Consider the following 22,493-nt stretch of genomic DNA (forward strand, 5'->3'; position numbering starts at 1 on the left):
GAGAAGGTCACCATCCCAAATTATTACAGGCAGGGCTCATTTTGAGGGGGAACGTGCCGGAACACAGTTCCGGCAGTTCCCCCAAAGAGGTCACATGTCAGGTGGTCCCACTCACCTGATTCTTGGCCATTTTGGACCCGTTTCGGCCTGGATTGGGGCCAAAACTGCAGGGATCGGGCCTCTGATGGGTGGTGGATCACTCTTCCACTCAGGAGTGGCCCGATCCTGACCATTTTGGGCCCCTTTTTTGTCATTTTGGGCCCAATTTTGGCCCTGAGTGGCCAGGATTGGGTCCAAAACAGCCAGGATAGGTGATGTCAGGGGTGTGTGGCATATGCAAATCAGTTATGCTAATGACACACTTCCGGAGATGGCAAGGGGTGTAGCATATGCTAATGAGTTATGCTAATGAGTTCTTCCCGCTCTTTTTCTATGAAATGACCCCTGATTACAGGTATTACATTCCAAAGGACAAGGATTCCCAGCTATCAACCAACATTTTTTTTGTTAAATTCCTTATCACCATCATGTGACACTTAAGAAAAAGAGCTGCGATGATCCTCCATTTCCAGCTGTCAAAACATTAAATGCACAACAATGTGATTCACTGCAAACTTTACAAAGGGCAACAGTATTGAAAGTCATGGTGAATCCTTTTCTTTGCCCCATTGACCTGAACAACTATGACCCTAGATAGAAGAGGAAAGCCATGTAAAAGTAGACTAAAATTTTTGATAAGTAAATAATGAATTTTAATATTTAAGAATCCACATGCTTAAATGATCCTCATTTTCACAGCATCTGGAAAATAAAGGGGGAAAGCATTATCAACATATAACAGCGGCACATTTGGAACCAGCTAAAAGAATATTGACAGCGCTGTTGACATCTTAGCTACTTGATGGAAGTGACTCATGATCACCGGTCAAGATCTTTTTGTTTTGAACTGGTTTAGCCTACAGTGCTGAACATTAGGAACATGAAACCCAGCCATTGCTTCTTCAGCTCAGTTTATTCTGGAAAGCAAACCAAAGACAAGGCACCCAATCTCAGCTAGATGAACACAAGGCAGATAGTCTATCCTCCCAACCTAGTTTTTTAAGGGAGTTTCTAGAATTTCTGGGACATTTTTGTGTAGTGGTTAAGAGTGCGGGACTCTAATCTGGAGAGCCGGGTTTGATTCCCTGCTCCTCCACTTGAAGCCAGCTGGGTGACCTTGGGCTAGTCACAGCTTCTAGGAGCTCTCTCAGCCCCACCCACCTCACAGGGTGTTTTGTTGTGGGGATAGTAGTAGCATACTTTGTAAACCGCTCTGAGTGGCCATTAAGTTGTCCTGAAGGACGGTATATAAATCGAATGTTATTATTATTATTAATCCAGAAATATTAAAATACAAAAGCTCAAATTGCACTGTAGTGAGAAAGAAAGGCTACACTTTGAGAAGCGCACTCTGGAGTTACAGTCTTCTAAGTCCATTGAGGTCACTGGGCTTAGATAAGTGTACCTCTGTTTAGGATTGCACTGAACATGCACTTACTGGAAGTAAATGTCATAGAAGTCCATGGAGAGCCAGTTTGGTGTAGTGGTTAAGAGCAGCGGGACTCTAATCTGGAGAAGTGGGTTTGATTCCTCACTCCTCCACTTGAAGCCAGCTGGGTGACCTTGGGGCAGACACAGCTTCCCAGAGCTCTCTCAGCTCCACCCACCTCACAGGGTGATTGTTGTAATAACAACATACTTTGTAAACCGCTCTGAGTGGATGTTAAGTTGTCCTGAAGGGTGGTATATAAATCGAATGTTGTTGTTGTTGTTGTTATTATTATAGGATATCTCCGAGTAATTATGCATTTGGTTTGGGGTATTCTACACACTGGGTCCAAGACACATTGTTTTCAGTTCCACAGCAGTAGCAGCTGTGTGAGTCTGTCTCTGCACAAAAGGAGTCTTGTGGCACCTTGAGGACTGATAGATTTACCGTAGCATCAACTCCCATGCATTGGACCCAGGGCTTTTTTTCCGGGAAAAGAGGTGGTGGAACTCAGTGGGTTGCCCTCGGTGAAAATGGTCACATGGCTGGTGGCCCCGCCCCCTGATCTCCAGACAGAGGGGAGTTGAGATTGCCCTCTGTGCTGCTCCAGTGGTGTGGAGGGCAATCTCAACTCCCCTCTGTCTGGAGATCAGGGGGCGGGGCCACCAGCCATGTGACCATTTTCAAGAGGTTCCGGAACTCCGTTCCACCGCGTTCCAGCTGAAAAAAAGCCCTGATTGGACCCATCTGGTAAAGTGGGCCAAGGGCCACACAAGCCTATATACTACAATATTCTGTAGGTCTTCAAGATGCCACACCTTGGGTCTCTCCATTTTAGTGGGCATTTAATACATACTTCCTTAGATTACACCTAAGCTCTGTCATTATTCCCAGCGCAGCCCACAGTTACATTTTTCATCCAGAGATTTGATTCTAGGAACGGTGTGTGTTTTCCAATCAGATTAGATAACTACAGTTCAATATAAAATTTACATTGGCGGGAGAAGAGGTCAATTCTTTTTCTGTCAAGATCAGGCGTCCTTGTGTCTGCTTGCCCTTTTCGGGGAAGGATGGCTTTCAGACACGAAAAAGCTAAACCCCAATTAAACAAGTGCGCAAGTGGATAGAAACTACACTACACACTTTTAAGTGGGCCAAGAGAGGAAGCTAGCATTGCCACAAGATAGATCAGGGACAAACCAGAAGTCTGTTCTTAAAACAAACAAACCAACAACAACAATAAACCACCCCCAAGAGTTCTATTACTGGCATTTGTTATTAGGCAGGCTTTGCCTTGCTTGTGTATATACTTTCTGAAACCCAGAAAATGAAAGTGATCGTGACACATGCAATGGTGGCCGCTGTGTTCCCAGTCCAAGGGCAAAGGTGAAGCACTCGGATCTTGGCCAGGATGGCCAGTGTCAGCCAGGGCGGAGGGAAGGGGGATGTGCCTAGGCGACAGAGCACACACTCTGCAAGGCAACGTCCCAGGTCCGGTGCCTGGCATCTCCGACTGAAGATTCTCGGGGAGCAAATGCAAGGGTAGCCAGCAGCCTCTCTAGTCCAGCATCCTGTTCCCAAGAGTGGCCAGCCAAATGCAAGGAAACTCACAAGCAGGGTTTTTTCTGGGAAAAGAGGTGGTGAAACTCAGGTCCGCACAATGACATCACATTGGGTCAGCTGAAATGGGGGCGGGGGAAGGAGTTTTTTAAAGTTTAAATCGCCCTCGGCGAAAATGGTCACATGGCCGGTGGCCCTGTCCCCTGATCTCCAGACAGAGGGGAGTTTAGATTGCCCTCTGCACCAGTGGAGGCTCACAAATGTTTAGTTGTTTCCCGGTCCTGCTCCGCAAGGCGGCCAGGAAGTGATAACCCTCTGTCCTTCTTTCCCTGACAAGTTCACCGTCCCTCTTTCAACCTCTTCCTCTCTGGAACCTCTCCGACCCCTCCCAACAACCTCTCCTGTCCTGTCTGTCCCATCCTTTCCGCAAAGGTAGGAAGGTGGGTCATGTCAGCTGCCAGTGGAGCGGAGGGCAATCTAAACTCCCCTCTGTTTGAAGATCAGGGGGTGGGGCCACTGGCCATGTGACCATTTTCAAGAGGTGCCAGAACTCCGTTCCACCACATTCCCGCTGAAAAAAGCCCTGCCCACAAGCAAGAGCAACAGCCCCCACTTACTGACTCCTAATCCACGTTTGACAACAAGCAATGTTCTGTCTCTGAGCCCGGGAAGTATTGTTTAACTGTCATGGCTAACATGTAGCAATACAATCATATGCTTGTTCAACCTTCTTTCAAATCCATCTAAGCCATTACCACATCTTGTGGCAAGGAGTTCCACAAGACCTCTCCCTGCCTGGGACTCTGAGCAACTGCTGCCAGCTAAGCTAGATGGTCCAACGATCTGACTCGGTGTTCAGTGTCTATCTCAATGTGCAAACTCAGATGGCAAAGGGGGTCGTAGGGCCCCCTTTTGATGTTAGCCTGAGGTGTGTGTGTGTGTGTTTGCACCCCTACTAGGAAATCATGAAGAAAAGAGAAAGGGGAAACCTGCAGTTTCAGGAAAGGTACCTTTCTGCACTTGTTGTTGCTTAGTCCTGCCAGTTCGCTTGATCCTGGATTCGTTGCCTTCGGCAGTGGCAGCAAACCTCTTGGATTTCTGGCAAGTGGAAGGAGAGCAGACACAGGATGAATCCTGGACCTTGAAAGACAGCTTAATTTAATGAGTAGCAGCTGCATGCCTTTTTCTAGGGTTTTATTTCCGTGAATTGCCTTGCTGCCCTCAATGTGAATTGTAAGCTGCCGTAAAGGGAAAGGTGGAATATAAATATTTTAATCAATACGTTCACATTTCTCGCCATCTCCTCTCCATTTATTTTTAAAGGATGGGGAGGGGGGGAGGAGTCCAGCCTCCACACTCACTTTGTCTGATCTTGTGAAAAAACTTAATACATTTTACTCTGCAGGTTTAGAGCCAGGCCCCGTTTCAGGGCCGCTAATGACAACCTGAAAACATAGCAGGCAAAACTAAAACTTAAACACACCAAAGCGACAAAGCAATAAAACACAATGAGAAGTAAAAAGAAATGGAGACCCACAACAAACTGCGGTGGGCGTGCGTGTGTACGAGGGGAGAGATGAAGAGACATAGCCAGTCAAAGTAATCTGCAACTCTACATCCTACAATAGCCCTGCAGAGAAGATTAGCATATCAAGCACCAATCCATATGCAAAAGAACCTCCTCAGGATACAGTGAAGCCTCCCGCCATTAGCATTCCACACCCTGGGAAACTCTTACAGAATGACTCAGCCCAACCCCACCTTCCTGAGTAGATATAAATGACCTGCCAACATCTTTTCCACACTGTGACACTGAGAGATTTCTGTCTTTTGGTGCTACACCTCTGAAGATGCCAGCCACAGCTGCTGGCGAAACGTCAGGAACTACAATGCCAAGACCACGGCTATACAGCCCGGAAAATCCACAACAACCATCATAATCTGCAACTGTCCTATTGCTTCTGGCTCTCTCCTGTTCCTTCCTCTTTCCTCACTCCCCAATGGTTCAGTGGACACTGGGGGCTAGGGGAGTCACCCCTCACAGTTCCCTTACCTCTAAATTCCCTGTCCTAACTAGGTCTATAAGGGGGTTAAGTAGTTAGCACAAGAGATGCTTTCTGCCTCGAGTTCCCCACGTTGCTGGGCTGGGATCACCTGCACCATCGAAATCCTTTGTACCACAACATCATGATCCTGCAGTCTGAAATGGGGCCTGACCACACGTGCCTTCATTGTGTGCCTTCACTATGGGTGGAGATTACCCTGTGCTTTGGTCTCCACCTTACTCCGATTTCCCCGCCTCCCTAACCTCCCTGACCATACAGGTAGGGAGGCCTAATCAGACTCACTTACCTGAGCCTCGGCTCCCTCTCAGGGATGACCCTTCCACTTCTGAATAGGGAGGAGGGAGGTCCGGAGGGCCAGGGTACGGGGGCGGCCACAGTGGGAGCATGTTGAGAGAACCTGTGACCACAAGAGAAGAAAACTTCTCAGAACTGGCAGGAAGAACCAAGATGATGCAGTAAAGAAGGAGAAGAATATTTGGAACACCCTAGGTGATATTCTCTTCTCTCTCCATTCAAATATTTTACCTTGTCTGTGAAGCCTTTGGAAGGACATCTCAGTCCGGGTTCATATTTGGGGTGCAGAATGGACTACCCCCCACATCAGGTGGAGAACCACCTTGTGGAATGCATCTCTATGAGCCAAACTACAAGTGATGGATTACACTTGCCTGGCAAGTGAACAGACTCATGTGTATTCCTCGCTGTTCACTTGCCATTCACTTGCGCTCCACTTGATCAAGTGGAGCACAAGTGAATAACAAGTGAACATGGAGGAATACACGTGAGTCTGTTCACTTGCCAGGCAAGTGTAATTCGTCACTTGTAGCTTGGCTCTATGTGGGAAAAAACCTCCCTGCAAACAGAAAACTAGCACAGAGCAGAGGGGGTAGAATCTCTTTCCTTGCTGTGCTATGCTAGCTTTCCGAATTTTTTATTATGAAGGAACACTGAAAGCTGTCTGAAAAGGTACAGTCCATTCAACCATCCCCAGGGCTATGCCATTTCATTCTCCTGTACAGGAGGCACAGGAATGGGGTGACTGGTATTCGAATCTCCGCTCTGCCATGAAGCTGACCTCAGGCTAGACCCTTTGTCTCAGCCTAACCCAACTCACAGTTTTGTTAGGATTAAAAGTGGAGGGGAAGTAGACTGAAACACAGTGACTTACCCAAATGAGTCACTCAGCAAATTTGATTACACAATGGAGATCTGAACCCTGAACTCCCAGATCCCCAGGCCAAGATGTCAACAGAGACTATGATCATGACTAGACATAGGCATGAACCAAAAAAATTTAACGAACCAGCGGTTCGCGGTTTGGTGCCGACGACGATCCCAAGATTGCGAACCGCAACAAACATTTTCCATTGCCGAACCGGTTTGCGGTTCATGGGGTGCGGAACGGCCCCCGTGGCACTTAGAGAGCCCATATTCCCAGGGAGTCTTTTGCAGCCTCTCCTACAGCCATCACCCAAGTTTGGACAAGATTGCAAAAGGGATCTTGGAGTTATACTCTCTCCAATCCAAGCCCCCCAGGAAACTCCCACAAAAATCCAAGCTGAATTATACTCTCTCTCTCCCCAAAGGCTAGCAAGTGGCAAGCAAGAGCTCTGTCCCACTCCACTGCTTGCTGAAAGTGAAACCCAGCCTGGGAGCCCACGGCTATTTATAAGCACAGGTCCCATTGAGCAACGCAGGAGGTCTGCGTTTGGTCATCAGAGCTGCCTATCAGGGTTTGCAGGGATGAGATTGGAGTGCCCATGGCTACAGAACACCCCCTTCCCCCTCCCTCCCGTGGGTGTCTTCTCCCAACTTGTAACCGCTTTGCATCTCTGTGGTTGGAAAGAAGACCTGCCGATCAAGGTAAACTGGGCTTCCATTCGGGTTTCCAGGGCAACAGAAGGAGCGCAGACAGAGTTCAGGCATTCCCCTGGCTCCGTTGCCAGGGGAATTGATTGCTGGCACCTGAGTGTCTGGCTTCCCGAACTGCGGCCGAACGCACCAAACCAGGCATCTCCTGAACGCTGGTTCGTTGGCCGTGGACAATCACGAACTACTGGATTGCGACCGCGCGATCACCAATTTCGTGGGTTTTTGAAGTTCGTAATGCGGTTCGTGCCCATCTCTAATCATGACCCCCAGAAACCTCAAGGACACAGCCTGCATCTTGGCAACCCTACTGAAAGTGGCAGCTCCGGTCAGCAAAATCACACGGTAGGGGAAAGACTGACCCCTTCCCTCTCACTTTGCTTCTGCTTGTGGTTGGTGACCATGAAAAAGACAGACCATAGGCCTGATGAAGCAGCCCAGCTCCTCTGATATTCTTCTCTCCCAACAATTCATTGTGTTAGGATATTCCTGGTGCGAAGAGGGGCCATGTGACACCAGGTAATCTACGGGACACCATCTCTGTGCATACTTACGAACAGACCGAGGTGCTGCAGGGTGGGCATAGGTGTAGATGGAGGCTGTAGGATATTCTTGGAGGTTGCTACCCTCTCTCAACATGTCTGTTAAGAGTCACAAAGGGAAAAGAAAATCTTGTGTGTCAGGTTTTTTTTAATGCTATCAGTGCAGATCATACGTTGTTGCGCACCTAGCTACTAAACATGCCAGTAAGGAGGAGAGAAGTGTAAAAGGTAAGCAGAGGAATATTTGTACAATTTCTTTTACGGCTTGATAAATCCGGCAAACAATTTTTTTTTCTTGATCTTGGCAGAAATCAGTGGCAAAAAGCATTTAGTTTTTACAACTCCACAGCACGGAAAGATAAGAACTGGTATTATTTCAAGAAAGAGGGATTTTGTGAATGTTTCTTAGGGAATATTTTTACTTTAAATCCATTTAGCTATTACCACTTCGGTGTCGGTGAAGAAAATATTACTGCTTCTTTTTAAAAACAAAAAGTACACTCTTACAGTGCAGTCCTGTGGAGAGTTACCCCAATCTAAGGCCATTTACTTCAATGGGCTTAGACTGGAGTAACTCTGCATAGGATTGCACTGTTAGACACAAAGAGCCACAGAAATCAGCTGGGCCATTCAAAGAGATAGAATGGATTTATAAACAATGGGATGTGCCAATAACAAGATTTTAACGAAATCTGGAAGACAAAAAAACCCCTAAACAAATAAAAACAAAACCCCCTAAAGACATTTTTTTATGACAGAAGCCTTATATGACCTCTGATTACGTATTTGCCAACATCTAAAGATCTCAGTGCGTATGCTTGCAAGTGCTGTCAAGTTGCAATCAACTTATGGTGACCCCAGCAAGGGGCAGTCAGGGTAAGTGAGAAGCAAAGGGGGTTTGCCACTGCCTTCCTCTGCAGATGTTTCCTTGGTGGTCTCCCTACTGACTCTGCTTAGCTTCAGAGCTGTGACAAGATCAGGCTATACCATGCAGCCTTCCCTCTGACTAGAGACCCCAGTAGTAAAGAACAATGTGTATGTATATATTGAATTAATCACACAGTGCCTAAAGGATTATTAGAATGCCAAACTAAGTTTGAAGAGACTCAGGTTCAAATGAACTTCAGCTGGAGATGGCACCAGGCATGATGGATACTCTTTTTCAGGGCTTTTTTTCAGCGGGAACGCGGTGGAATGGAGTTCCGGAACCTCTTGAAAATGGTCACATGGCTGGTGGCCCCGCCCCCTGATCTCCAGACAGAGGGGAGTTCAGATTGCCCTCTGTGCCGCTTGGTGGCGTGGAGGGCAATCTCAACTCTGTCTGGAGATCAGGGGGTTCCACCACCTCTTTCCCCAGAAAAAAAGCCCTGCTCTTTTTGATATAAAAATTAGACCCTCTCCCCCACAACTCCTCCTTAAAACACAACTTATTAATACCAAAGGCTGCCAATGTCACATCCAACAGGACCCCTTTGACACAGTCTCCATTATAAAAGATTGGAAACCCTGATCCAAGGAGTGTCAGGAAACAGTGACACCCATTGCACAGCATTGTGACAGGACTTACTTGCCTGGTTCTTGCTCCAGAAAGTTATTTTCAACACTTTTATTCGTGATCACAAACTGCAAAAGAGTTTCTGGACCTTTGCCTTTAGCATTCTTTGCATTCTTTACAGCTTGCAGCAAGCTGGGCATTTAAATTACCCGAAATAGCGTTCCGTTTTGTTCGTTTGCTTTAGGAAATACTGAGAAGAACAAAGTTCAGCATAAAGTAACCTTAGTTATGACTTAGTAACTGCTTTATGCCACAGGATGGTTCAAATGGGCACATTCTGTCCCTTGATGTTGGAACAAAACCGACTGTAGATCAAAACACCATAGAGCATGTGATAGCTCCTCTGTTCCCATTGAGACTCAATCCTAGGGTCGCCAACCATTAAAAAAAAAAGCCAGCATGTGGCATAGTGGTTAGGGCGTGAGACTAGAACTGCACAGACCCAAGTTCAAGTTTCCACTTGGTCATGAAACTCCTTGGGCCACAGCACTCTCTTAGCTTAATCGACTTCAAAGGGTTGTTGTGAGGATAAAATGGAGGGCAAGAGAAAGATGTAAGCTGCTTTGGGGTCCCCCCATTGGCAAGAAAGACAAACAAACAGATGCTCCTGTGGCTGGAGACAGTCATTGTGAGAAGCTGATACCCAGGGCTTTTTTTCTGGGAAAAGAGGTGGTGGAACTCAGTGGGTAGCCTTTGGAGAAAATGGTCACATGGCTGGTGGCCCCGCCCCCTGCTCTCCAGACAGAGGGGAGTTGAGATTGCCCTCCGCACCGCCAAGCAGCTCGGAGGGCATTCTAAACTCCCCTCTGTCTGGAGATCAGGGGGCGGGGCCACCAGCCATGTGACCATTTTCAAAGGTTCCGGAACTCTGTTCCACCGTGTTCCAGCTGAAAAAAAGCCCTGCTGATACCAGAATACATAGGTCAGCATGTTTTTCTTTAAAAACAATCACCCTTGTGGTTGTTTAAAACAGTGCAGGACAGGCTGTTGTATAATAAATGAGAACAAAAACTGCATACAGTATACAAAGTAGAACTCTACGCTGTGCACTCCTGCAAAGTCACATCACTTATGTCCCTGTGTGTAAGTTTCGCAAAGGAGCGGGCAGCCGAGAACACAAAGGCTTTGGAACTTGGCTTGACCTGAGAGATACACACATGCCCTTGTTTTCACCTATGAAATGTTCAAGGGCCTGACAATAACTTTGGCTAATTGTTGTTAAAGGGGTGGCTCTGAAATTGGCAACCCCTGGCAGTTCAGTGGCTCTTCACTACAAGTCATCAAGAGCCGAGGTGGAATGAAAGTGGCACACGTGTGCATTTGTGAACCAACTCCCGGTGAGTATTCCCCGGGGCAGGCAGGGAATGGTGGTGCTTGCTGCAAGCGGGTTACCAGTGGGGCCACAGGCTCCACTGATCCCTTGACTTTTAGATGGGACAAAGAAGATCTCCAAAATTAGGAGATCCAACCAGCTGACTCACCTGCTGCAGATAGATCTTTAATCATGTTTAGGCATTCTGTGGCTCCATATTGGAAGATGAACTTGAAGGACACCACGCCCTGGCTGGAAGCTAGGCAGAAGACACGACAGAGAGCTCTGAGTCCAGGATGTGGAGATATACTTTATGCCACAATCTCCTTCCCCCTCCCCAAACGGATATGTTCTTAGAACCTGCTGGGTCTTGTTGCATTTTCCCTCCAACTCAGTCTAACCCGCAAGACAGCCTGCTATCTTGACACAGCTGATCTGGCCACCTGAATCCAAGCTAGGGTAACATCGAGACTAGACTACTGTAATGCACTCTACATAGGCCTCCCCTTGAAGGCAACTCAGTGACTCCAATTGGTGCAGAACACCGCAGCTTGATTATTATTGGGAGCTAGGCAGAGTAAGCGTATTATTCCCGTGTTGGCTTCCAAAGGTTTTAGCCATTATATACGAAGCCAGTCGTGGCTTTGGTCTCTTGCCATCCCATGCCACTACAGCTTTGCTTATCTGAAAAGAGCCTTCTGCAGGTGCCACCCTGTAAATGGGCAAAATCAACAGCTGCTTATACATTCTCTGTTGTGGCCTCCACCTTAAGGAATGGCCTCCTTGAGGAGGTTAGGAAGGCTCCTACTGTCGTGACTTTCTGCCAACTGTGCTAAACTGAATTATTCCAGAGGGCTTTTTTATACAGGTAATAGGGCTGTGCAGTAAGGAAATGGTTCAGAGCAGGGCTTTTATTCTGGGAAAAGAGGTGGTGGAACTCAGTGGGTTGCCAGCACAGGGGGCAACTCCTGGCAGGAGGTGGTGCCCCTGGTACCACATGTGTATGTGCAAACTGCGCGCACGTTCCCAGGACTGCACAATGACATCACTTTGGGTCAGCTGGAATGGGGGGGGGAGTTTTTAAAGTTTAAATCACCCTCGGTGAAAATGGTCACATGGCCAGTGGCTCTGCCTTCTGATCTCCAGACAGAGGAGAGTTTAAACTACCCTCTGCACTGCTGAGTGGCGCGGAGGGTAATCTAAACTCCCCTCTGTCTGGAGATCAGGGGGCGGGGCCACTGGCCATGTGACCATTTTCAAGAGGTGCCAGAACTCCATTCCACCGTGTTCCAGCTGTGAAAAAGCCCTGGTTCAGAGAGCTGCTAAGGAAGGAGGAATGTAGACTATTCTACTGTGTACTTTGTGTTGTCGAATGAATGCTCCTACTGGATAGTTTCCACATTATTTAATATGTTGTGTTAAATTGCTTATGTTCTGTTTCAGTTCTGTGTGGGATTTCTGTTTGTTTTCAAATGTCTGTAATCCAAACTCTATTGCCTTGTTTATTGGATGTCCCAGCCTGTTGATCATATTGACTTACACTGCGTAATCCGCCTTGAATCTCAGCAAGAAAGGCAGATGATAAATTACACAAATAAATAAATAATAAATACTCAAGGTTCCTTTGAGGCATTGGGGTTTGGAGCCAGGCTCCTCCTCCAGAAAACAACCTTCCAGAAGCTGAAGTGGGAAACGAATGATGGTCGATCCCTTATCTTTGTGCTGGAATATCATCTAGGAAGAAAAGCAAGGAGGCATTCAAGAAAAGAGGAGGCTAGTAAGGTGGTCAGTTTCTTCTTCAGGAAAAGAAAGGAGCTCCTTCCCAATGCTGCCTCATCACGATCACCCCCACGACCACTTTATTCCCTGCCTTCTACCCAAAAGTGGGAACAGCTAAAGCTCCTTCACATTCTCCAGTCTTGTACTATGTAAAAATTGTGCAAATAATTGTTTTAAAGAGGCTTGAAGCATGGACAGTGTAGATATCATTTTACAATCCAGGGCTTTTTTTCAGCTGGAACATGGTGGAACGGAGTTCCGGAACCTCTTGAAAATGGTCACATGGCTGGTGGCCCCGCCCCCTGATCTCCAGACAGAGGGGAGTTTAGGTTGCCCTCCGCGCCACTCCGGCGGCGCGGAGGGCAATCTCAACTCCCCTCTGTCTGGAGATCAGGGGGCGGGGCCACCAGCCATGTGACCATTTTCTCTGAGGGCAACCCACTGAGTTCCACCACCTCCTTCCCCAGAAAAAAAGCCCTGTTACAATCTATTAGAAAATAGCCACTTCATGGGAAGGAAAGTGAGAAAGAGATAAGTAGATATGGTGTTGCTGTTTTTCCTTTTCTATGCCTCTTTTGTGACACCGTATTAAGCTGCACGTAAGCGGGTGTCAGAATTATATGCTGCCCATGAAGTTTACTTTACTATGAATAAACCAACTATGCATTAACAAGATGTGCCTTCCTATTTTGATAACTTAATGAATACTGTGTGTAAATCAATGATAAATCAATGTATACTGAAGTTAGTATTCATTGATAAATCTATGAATACTAACTTCTTTGTTCTGTAATTTATAAAAGATAACTGACCCATAACTGTAGGTCTCCATTTTGGCAGCACAGCAGCTGCTTAAATAACACGTTGTTGCGTCTTTTAACCTAGACTGATTATTTTTCTTAACAGTAGTAAGGAACTCCTCTTGAACCAATACTGCTGGGATGCAAGCTTGCCATTCGTGATGCACATCTTGGCTTGCCTTGGGGCTAAGGGATGCGCTGTCACCTTTACTAAAATATCCATCCTCCCCCCCTTAGCATTTCGGCTCTTACTTTGTATTGGGTGAGGTACAGCATCCCTTTCTTAGCACCCCGGAGCTCTTCTGGAAAATCTGGCCTGTCTTCCAACATTAATGAGACCTCACTGTAGTGAGCAAGAACCCTAGAAACAGAACAGACAGCAAGGTCACTGTACTGTAACCGCAGCATAGAAAGCCTCTGTATCTGTGTAGTCAGAACTATGTGCTGTCCCCTTTAACAATTGGTACTCATGGGAATTGTAGTCCCCCCTCCAACACAGAAGTTTATTGTAGGTCTTCCTGTTAAAGTGTAGTTTTATGGTCCCGCTTCCTTTTTCTTTGTTCGGCAACCCTAAACATACCACTTGGTCTATTGTCTACAGCCAAGCCTTACATTACAACCGTATCTGCTCCAATGCTCTCGACCGAGACTCACACTTAAGAGATTTACAACAAGCATTTTTGGGACTACAGTACCCACCAAATGAAGTGAAGAAACAAATCAACAGGGCCAGACTAGTACCCAGAAACAGTCTACTCCAGGACAAACCTAAAGGAACTAACAACAGAACACCACTGGTTGTCACCTATAGCTCCCAGCTCAAACCCATCCAACGTATCATCAGTGAGCTACAACCCATCCTGGAAAATGATACCTCTCTCTCAGAAGCCCTGGGTGGAAGACCTTTCCTTGCCTACAGACAGCCCCCCGACCTTAAATGACTTCTCACTCACAACCATGAATCGGCCAGCAGAGTCACCAGCACAGGTACCAGGTCCTGCAACAGACCCAGATGCCAGCTCTGCCCCTATATCTACCCAGGGAATACAATTACAGGACCCAATGGCATCAACTACACTGTCTCTGGCTCTTACAGCTGCTCATCCTCCAATCTGATATATTCCCTCATGTGCCAACAATGTCCTTCTGCTCTGTACATTGGACAAACCAGCCAACCTCTACGCAAAAGAATAAATGGACACAAATCTGACATTAGAAATGGAAACGTCCAAAAACCAGTGGGAGAACACTTCAATCTACCAGGACATTCCATCAAAGACTTAAAGGTCGCTGTATAAATGGACACAAATCTGACATTAGAAATGGAAACGTCCAGAAACCAGTGGGAGAACACTTCAATCTACCAGGACATTCCATCAAAGACTTAAAGGTCGCTGTAGTTCAACAGAAACCTTTCAAAAACAAAATCCAACGGGAGGCTGCTGAACTGGAATTCATATGCAAATTTGACTCTGTCAAGCTGGGACTGAATAGGGACTATGAATGGTTATCACATTACCACAGGTAACAGATTTCCTTTACAGAGGTGGGGTCTGGGGGAGCTCAGTGGCACCTGGCGTGGGCTTTCGGGAACCACAGATCTCTTTGTCAGATGCATCTGGCAGGGAGAGCTGTGGTTATCGAGGCTCATACTGCATTGGAATTGGATGGTCTAGCTGTTTGGCTGCTACAAACTAACAGGGCAAACTCCTTTGAAGCCAACTGATACACACACTAAAAGGAGATGTTTACATATACTAGCAAAGGAATGTTTTGATTGCACCCTCCCCCCTCCTCCCCCTAATTGCCTCTTCTCTCTCCTCCCCTTCTCTCTCTCCTCTTCTGTATTTGACCAGTCTCTGTATCAGGCATTTGACGAAGAGAACTTGATTCTCAAAAGCTTATGCTACAATAAAATTGGTTAGTCTTAAAGGTGCTACTGGACTCTTTTTGATTTTGCTACCACAGACTAACACGGCTAACTCCTCTGCATCTATTTTCCCTTCAAGCAAGGATGAAAAGGCCATCATGAATTCGCCGCTAGTCTATAAATAAATCTGGACCAATAAAGATGTACCTAGCTTCTGACTGAACCATGTCTTGTTTACTGGCTCCAACTGTAAGTAAGGATTCCTTTAAAATCTGGGTTGAAAGAGGCAGCGCGTTGAACTACCTGGGAGTCAGCCCCTCCTTTCAGCTGCTTCCAGAATAGTGAATTCATGATGGCCCAGCGCGTTAAAACTACCTGGAAGTCAGCCCCTCCTTTCAGCTGCTTCCAGAATAGAGAATTCATGATGGCCCAGCACGTTAAAACTACCTGGAAGTCAGCCCCTCCTTTCAGCTGCTTCCAGAATAGTCACCAACCAAATAAATGCACCCCAAGAGAACCAGAAAGTCGCAGAATGAAGATAGGAGTGGGATTGTGAGTGTTGTATCCTTCTGCTTGGCTGGAGCTGAGAAAAACCCCTACATGAAGCTGGTGCTGAACGAGAACATGAGACGGCTGTGGGGAGGGATTTCTGTAACTGAGTGCCACTACAAAGAAGGCCCTGTCTTCCCAGTGGCTACAGGTTTAGCCTCTGTGTGAAAAGCGCTTTTCATGGGGTTACCATCAAATATTGAAATCACTAAGCAGGTTTGTACAAGAGCAAGCAATTTTCAACCACTCTGGTCTCAGATTGTTTTGAACCATCGGGGCACTAGAAGATGATTTCCCTTCTGATGTTACATCATCAATACTTAGGGATGGCTTCTACTTTAGATATGGGCACAAATTGAAATATGAAGCAAATTTCATCACCAAACAGCATTTTGTGGGTTATCACGAAATTCACAACTTTTTGGCCTGTTTCATTAGCTTTGTGAACGATTCATAATTGCAGAAAGGCTGGTGCTGATCCAGAGATTCCTTAGGCAACAGTGGGCCCAAACCTTTTGTTGCCATTGGAAACCCCAATCATAGCCCACTTACCCTTGATTGGCAGCTCTCCTAGCCATCTGGAGAGCTTCCATTCTGCCCTATACAGCCAGGAGCTGGGGGGTCAATCCCCTAGGCAGCCAAGGAGGTGGGCCTTCTGCAGCCAAGGGCACACCAATCTCACCCCTCCAAACCTTGTTAGGCAGGTCTGTTGGCCAACCACAGACTTCCTGTTCTGCTCTATGTCAGCGTTCTTTATAAAAGGCACATCTCTCTGCCTCGTGTTTCAGTCCCAGTAGACAGAGGGAGAGGATTGGAGTGGGAGAGTGTGTGGAAGGATCAGGCCCGGATCGACGGGAGGGTAGGAGGGGTAGTCTGCCCCTGGCGTTGCCAAAGAGGGGGTGCTGGGCGCAGCTGCCAGCCCCGGGAGTGCATGGGCGGCAGGACAGGAGGTGCGCTTGCTGTGTGCTCCCTGTCCTGTGGGGCAGGCGAAAGGCAGCGCGGGTGGCTGGGAGGCTGCCCACACCATTCGCCTGCCTCACAGTACAGGGGGCACACAGCAAGCCGGCCACCCCCTGTCCTGCAGGGCAGGTGAATGGTGCGGGTGGCCTCCAAGCCACTTGCGCTGCCGCCGCCAGCTCTGCGGCGCGCCAGGACAGCCAGCTTGCCGCGGGGCAGCACGCGCCGCCCTGCACAATGATGCCATCATCACGCAGCACTGGGAGCATGCACGCGTGCCGGTCTTCGGTTGCCCTGGGTGCCGGCAACCGTAGATCCGGCCCTGGGAAGGATTTGGGATTGTGCTTTTGGCTGCTGCTGCTTTAAAGAGACTGAAAGAAGCCTCTTATTTCCAGATTTTGGCCTTGCTGTGGGAAGGTCCTTGGGTGAGGGTGCCTTTTTTCCTCCACGCCACCCCAGCCTAGTCTCAAGCCTTTGCCTGGCTCTGGGGCCTAGGCTAGGCCTCCGCCTTTTTTAATTTGTCTCTTCTCAATTCTTTCTCTGCTCTTTTGAGGGCTCACTCTTGCTGTTTCCTTGTTTTCTTTGGTTTTGGTGTAGGGCCTCTCCCCCAAGCCCAGTCCTAGGGCCACTGCCTCGCTCTGGGGCACAGCGTTGTGTGGTTTCCTCCTGAGGTCCCAACTCTCTTGCTTGCTGTGCACACCTCTTTTCTGCAGCTCACTCTTGTTTTTGGGCACCCGCCGTGTGCATCTCATTTTTATTTTGAGCACCTCTGCCGCCTGGGCAGGTGTCTCTCTCTGCGTTGTTTAGGAGATCTCCCCCAAGCCCAGTCCCAGGGCCACTGCCTTGCTCTGGGGCATAGCTTTGTGTGATTTCATCGCCTGAGGGCAGAAACTCCTCAAAGTTATCTTTTTTCTTTTGCTTCCAACTTATTTTTCTGTGCAGCACTATGAGGTGTGGAATGAAGAGCAAGGGTGGTTGTGGGGGGAGGAAGTGCACAGCTTGTCCTGGTTCCCCATCGGAGCCCAGCAATACTGGGGGGGGGGCGGTCTTGGAGACACCAACTGCGGTAGATCTCCCTGCGGGGGCTGCGGAGGAGGCAGAACAGGTCTCACCATTGGTGGGAGTGGAACTGGATTTCCTCAAAATTTTTGAGGAAGATGTCGAGGGGGAATCTCAGGAGGAATGGCAGGGTTTTAGAGAGACATCCAGCTCCTCCAAATCCCAAACTCTTGGGACTGTCCCTGCCTGCAGTCCGCCCCTCACTCCGTCCTCCAAACCCTGCGCCACACTGCAGCCAGTAATCCTTCGTCCTCCTCCTGACTCGCCAACTCCAGGTCGCTGTTTTGGTCAGGCAGTGTGGCAGCACTTCCAGCCCCTTCCCAATGACCCCTATGCAGTGCGGTGCCATTCCTGCAATGCCCTGGTGCGTAGGGGCTGTGACCCTAAGCACCTGTCGTCAACCGCTCTCCGCTTGCATCTGCAAAGGGACCACCCAAGCCTGCTGCCTCCAGAGCAACGTGAGTCATCTGGCGGGCGGAAGATGAGGGCTCCTGATCAGAAAGAAGGGGGAGGGTCATGGGAGTCCACCTCGAGCAAGAAGTCTTGCCCCGAGGGTGATGTAGGTGGGAGTGGAACGTCCAGGCAGGCTACCTTGCAGGAGGTTGTCCCCTTGGGGTAGGGGACGGTGCCTATCAAAAGAGTCAGGGGGAGGGTTCAGGAGGAAGGCATTCATGTGCTGGCAGAGATGATGGCCCTGGAAGTACTAGCTTTGTCTATCGTGGGCAGTGTGGGCTTTCAGAGGCTGCTGTGTCATTTCACCTCCTGGTTCGTGATGCCATCGCGGCCGGTCATTGGCTGGCAAGTCATTCCCGCCCTCTACTGCAGTGTGTGAGACATGGTTGCTCGGGAGCTGTCGTGTGCCAAAGGTTGGACCGTGCACTTCATGGCAGATATGTGGAGCAGCTGCCATCATGGCTACTTTGCCCTCACTGCCCATTGGTGGCAACTGGAGTACTTCTGCTGCCCCAGGGGAACACCCATGTCCTGGGGTGAAGTGATGCCCTTGCAGCCAGGGTACAGAGTGGTCATGCTTCAGGCACGGGGGATGGATGATGAACACACAAGGAAGAACATCGCCGCCACAATCAGGGCTGGGCTGAGGAAGGGGGTGCCCGGGGGTGATTTTGTCTGTGGCATCATGGTCACTGATGTGGGAAGCAACATGCTGGCAGCCCTGAGAGAGGTATCCCTCGATGGCCTTGTCTGCCTAGTACATAAGCTGCACCTGATCATGGTGGATGCTCTTGGGCTAGGTAGCAAGGTCAAGGCCACCAGGGACCAGGCAACATTGTCCATGCATGACTTGTTGGACAACTGCCAGCATCTGGCTTCACAATTCTCATGCAGTGTGAAGTCTTTGTGTGAGCTGCTCCAGAGGCAGGGGGAGGGGGGCAATCCCAAGTACTCCCTCTACCAGGACATGCCCACCCGCTGGAACTCCACCTATGACATGGTTAGTTGTCTGGTGGAGCAAAAAACCCCGGTCCAGGACATCATGTCATCTGTGGCTATTATGCGGGAGGGAGAGGAGGTCAGCATCAGCTATGTGGACTGGTTGGCCCTCTCCCAGAGGGTCCGTGTCCTTAAGCCCTTTAAGGATGCCACTGAGTTCCTATGCTCGTACCAGTCCAGCCTGAGACAGGTCATTCCCCTGATCTACGGGCTGGACCGGGTGCTGGTCGATGAGCTTGAGAATGAGGACGATCTTGATCCCCGAATCAGGGACTTAATCAGGAGGCTGCAGGTGGGCATAGCCGTCCGCTTGCATCCTCTCTGCCAGGAGCAGCCGTACAGACTGGCCTGCATATGTGACCCCTGGATAAATGGCAGCATTGCCATGCGGGACAGCCAGTTGCAGGACTGGAAGGTCCTGCGCAGAGCGGTGCGCAGCTATCAGGCACACAAAGTGGGATGGATGGTTGAAGGTGCGGTGGGGGGGGGGGTGGAGGAGGAGGAGTGGGAGGCTTTAAACAAGCTGGGCATCCCCAGCCATGAGAGCTGCCCCAACAGGGACCTCTGGCCATATGCGGTGGGGCTGTGCAGTTGACACCAGCAGGGTTGATGCATGTCAGGGCGGAGGACTTGGTGGGGGCCATGGTGTGAGAGTACCTTGCTGAGCCCACCAAGCCCCTCCACACCAATCCCCTGGAGTACTGGGCATGAACATCTGCCATCTGGCTGGACCTCTTCATCATGGCCATTAACATCCGCTCCTGCCCTCCCACAAGTGTCCAGGGCGAGCGGGTATTCTCCCACCTGGGAGACCTTCGCTGTCCCCGACACTCATGTCTGCACCTGGACCTGGTGGATATATTGTCCTTTATTAAGGTCAACCTCCCCCTACTTGGGTACCCCTCCCTGGACCTGGACTTGTCTGGGCCCTGAGCCACCCCGGATCGATGTGTGTCTGCCTGCCTACCACCAGGCTCCAAGAAAAAGCTTCCTCCTGCACTCCTGTTGCGAGATCTGTTGCTTACTCTTCTTTTTGTTTGATTTACTTCTTCACTCTTGCTTTCTGCCATTTTCCCGCATGGGGAGGTGTTCAAGTGCTACTGATGATCTGTTGGGGGCTCTGGGTCAAAGCTGAGTGGGCACCTGTGCCGGGGGGGGGGGGGAATCACGGGACAACCATTTTGTTTGTGTTCCTCCTTACTCTTGCTTTGAGCACCTGTCTCTGTGCGCTGTTTGGGTGCCAGTTTCAGGGCCACCACCTGGCTCTGGGGCCAAACTTATAGGGATCCTCACCCGAGGGCTCACAGGAATGATATTGTTTCTTGGAGCACCTGTCCTTAATGGTAAGGGGTCTGTGGGTTATGACCCTCCTGTGCCAAAAGTAAAGTGGTCCACCGTCAGGCTCTGTCTGGGCCACTCACACATCCTTGAGGGAGAAGGCTGTGTCAGTCGGTCTGTAGCACATGAGGGGGGGGGGCAGAAGGAAGGCCGATTGCCTCCCGGGTCCACAAGGAGGGGCGGCCACCAAGAGAACCCATACGCCGTCTCTGGTGGGTGCCCCTTAGGGCTCATCTCGGGATGAATGGCGGGGTTTTGGAGAAACATCCAGCTTGTCCTCCACATCCCAAACTCTTGGGACTGTCCCTGCCTGCCGTCCACCCCTCACTCTGTCTTCCAGGCCCAGCTCCACACCATGGCTGGTCCTTCACCCTCCTCTGATCCAGCAACTCCTGGTCCCCGTTTCAGTCATGCACTCTGGCAGCACTTCCCTTCCCACCCTTCCCGTTGACCTTTCCGATCAACGAATTGCAAACTGGGAGGGTGGGTGGAGAGCCTGCTGAAGTCTCCCTGCAAGTTTGGCATCTCCGGGTATGAAGGGGGCCGTTGAAATGTCCCCTTGAAATGAAAAACGTTTTGGCAAACGTGTCAATTTTGTGAAATTTCGTGATTCGCGATTCATGGATCACAATGAAACACGAAACTCTCATTTTGTTTTTTTTCTGTTTTATGCCCATGTCTATTCTACTCTTTCTGGCCTAAGTCAGTCTATCAGAAGCTGAATCTGCTAGGCTTTCCCCCAAATCCCTTCAAATAAGGCCCTTAAATCAAGCCGGTATCCTTAATCAAGCAAAAGGTTTTAGGTGCTAAATGGAAGGGAGATATCGACAGAGTTCCTTGCTTTCTGGCACCTTTAAAAACACATTATGTGGTAACTCCAGCAGCTTATTTGTCATCACTGGGGATTCCGTCCCACTACAGGGCTTTCTCCATGGACAGAGGTAATATTTTTCTCTCTGTGGTTGTCAAGGGACATTATAAAAAGATTCCAGTGGCAGAGATGGTCTGTCCTTGCGGAGCAGGCCTGGTTGAGACAATAGAGCACTCTTTGCTTCGCTGCTCGTGTGAAGATCCTATATCCTCTGCTTACAAGGCTTTCCATACATTCTGCTTCAGAAATCACCAAGCAGCTTTTAAACGATGCAACCTCAGAGTTTTCATGACCATGTGCCAGATTCCTAGCTGTAGCGCATAGAACCCTCAAGGAACAATTACAGAAGGTATTGGCTATATAAGAGTTTCCCATGTGGCTTATTTGCTCCTCTTAAGCTTGGCTTTTAAATTTTATACTACCTTTGTATTTAATTCCTGCAAAACTACTCAAGTTGACACATGGAGGCATGAAATAAAAGAGTTCCTCAATTCCTGTTTTACATGTCTATTCTGAGCCTCGTTTTAAATTTATAACATTTTTATATGAGTTTCTGTAAACTTATTTAGGTCATATGTGTTGGTTATGTACTGTAATACTGATGATGATGAGTCTGATATGTATTAAGGTGGCCTGAAGCCGGTTGGTCTCAGCCATCATGGTCCATCGGGGAAAACTCCATCAAAAGCTTTCATCGCTTAATCCTGGTTTAAAGCTTATAGCCCTCATTTGAATGGATAAACCTCCCAGGCCAGTAGCTTAGCTCAGAAAACACAATATACTTAACATACCACTTGCACACAAAAGCATCGCGTTTACCTTTCTTCAGAACTGCTGGCCGACCTGGAGAACTGATACCTGGACACCTCCATGGCAAGAGGCACTCCTCGTAGCATCTGAAGCACCCTTTAGCCGGGGGGCACTGGAGACTCAAGATAGTGGGGCTGAGCTATGTAAGGATCTCTGTGATGTCAACAGATGAGGTAACAGCACAAACTCTGACCTGAAATTGGGTTTCCTGAAAGGCCTGCATTTTTAAAGGATTGCACTCACATATATTGCAGTCTGCTCAACCTTTTTGGGGGGTGGAGACACACATTTTGGTTTGTTCGCTCAGCTTGAACAGGTAAATATTTCTGAAATACATTTCGTGTCAGTGACTGAGGCATTTCACAGAAGGGAGGGCAAATCCAGTTCTTTGTGATAGAACAGAGGAAGTAGCAGAACTGTTTTGCTCAGCAAACTGGATCAGTCCTCTGTCTGAGTATGGAAGGTAAGCACCTGAGGACCTGGCAGTGCTGCTGGAGTTGATGGTGTGGGAGACGATGTGGATGTGGCTTCTGTCAGTCATCACTTGTACAGTTGCCAGCTGAGTCCAAGGCAAAC

The 22,493-nt window shown here is 48.8% G+C and overlaps 1 protein-coding gene across 1 annotated transcript; it reads right to left on the reverse strand.

Moving 5' to 3' along the window:
* Positions 1-728: 728 nt before the first annotated feature.
* On the reverse strand, positions 729-22,078 carry LOC129340491 (WW domain-binding protein 2-like). The gene is made up of 8 exons (XM_054995316.1): positions 21,927-22,078; positions 13,264-13,372; positions 12,046-12,166; positions 10,602-10,691; positions 7,578-7,664; positions 5,441-5,551; positions 4,099-4,186; positions 729-801 (listed from the first exon to the last, which is right to left on the reverse strand). The coding sequence occupies exons 1-7, from the start codon at positions 22,001-22,003 to the stop codon at positions 4,119-4,121; spliced, it is 663 nt and encodes a 220-aa protein (XP_054851291.1). The 5' UTR covers positions 22,004-22,078; the 3' UTR covers positions 729-801; positions 4,099-4,118.
* Positions 22,079-22,493: the final 415 nt, after the last annotated feature.

Source organism: Eublepharis macularius, chromosome 12 (assembly GCF_028583425.1).
Source record: "Eublepharis macularius isolate TG4126 chromosome 12, MPM_Emac_v1.0, whole genome shotgun sequence".
NCBI classification, from domain to species: Eukaryota; Metazoa; Chordata; class Lepidosauria; order Squamata; family Eublepharidae; genus Eublepharis; species Eublepharis macularius.

What these genes read in the sequence shown, in the direction of transcription:
- LOC129340491 (XM_054995316.1), bottom strand. Translation starts at nt 22,003, where the DNA reads ATGCTACGAGGAGTGCCTCTTGCCATGGAGGTGTCCAGGTATCAGTTC. An exon ending in TGCAGCACCTCGGTCTGTTC is followed by an intron (nt 5,552 to 7,577) that starts GTAAGTATGCAC and finishes TTGTGGTCACAG; the next exon opens with GTTCTCTCAACATGCTCCCA. An exon ending in GAGAGGGAGCCGAGGCTCAG is followed by an intron (nt 4,187 to 5,440) that starts GTAAGTGAGTCT and finishes TCCACTTGCCAG; the next exon opens with AAATCCAAGAGGTTTGCTGC.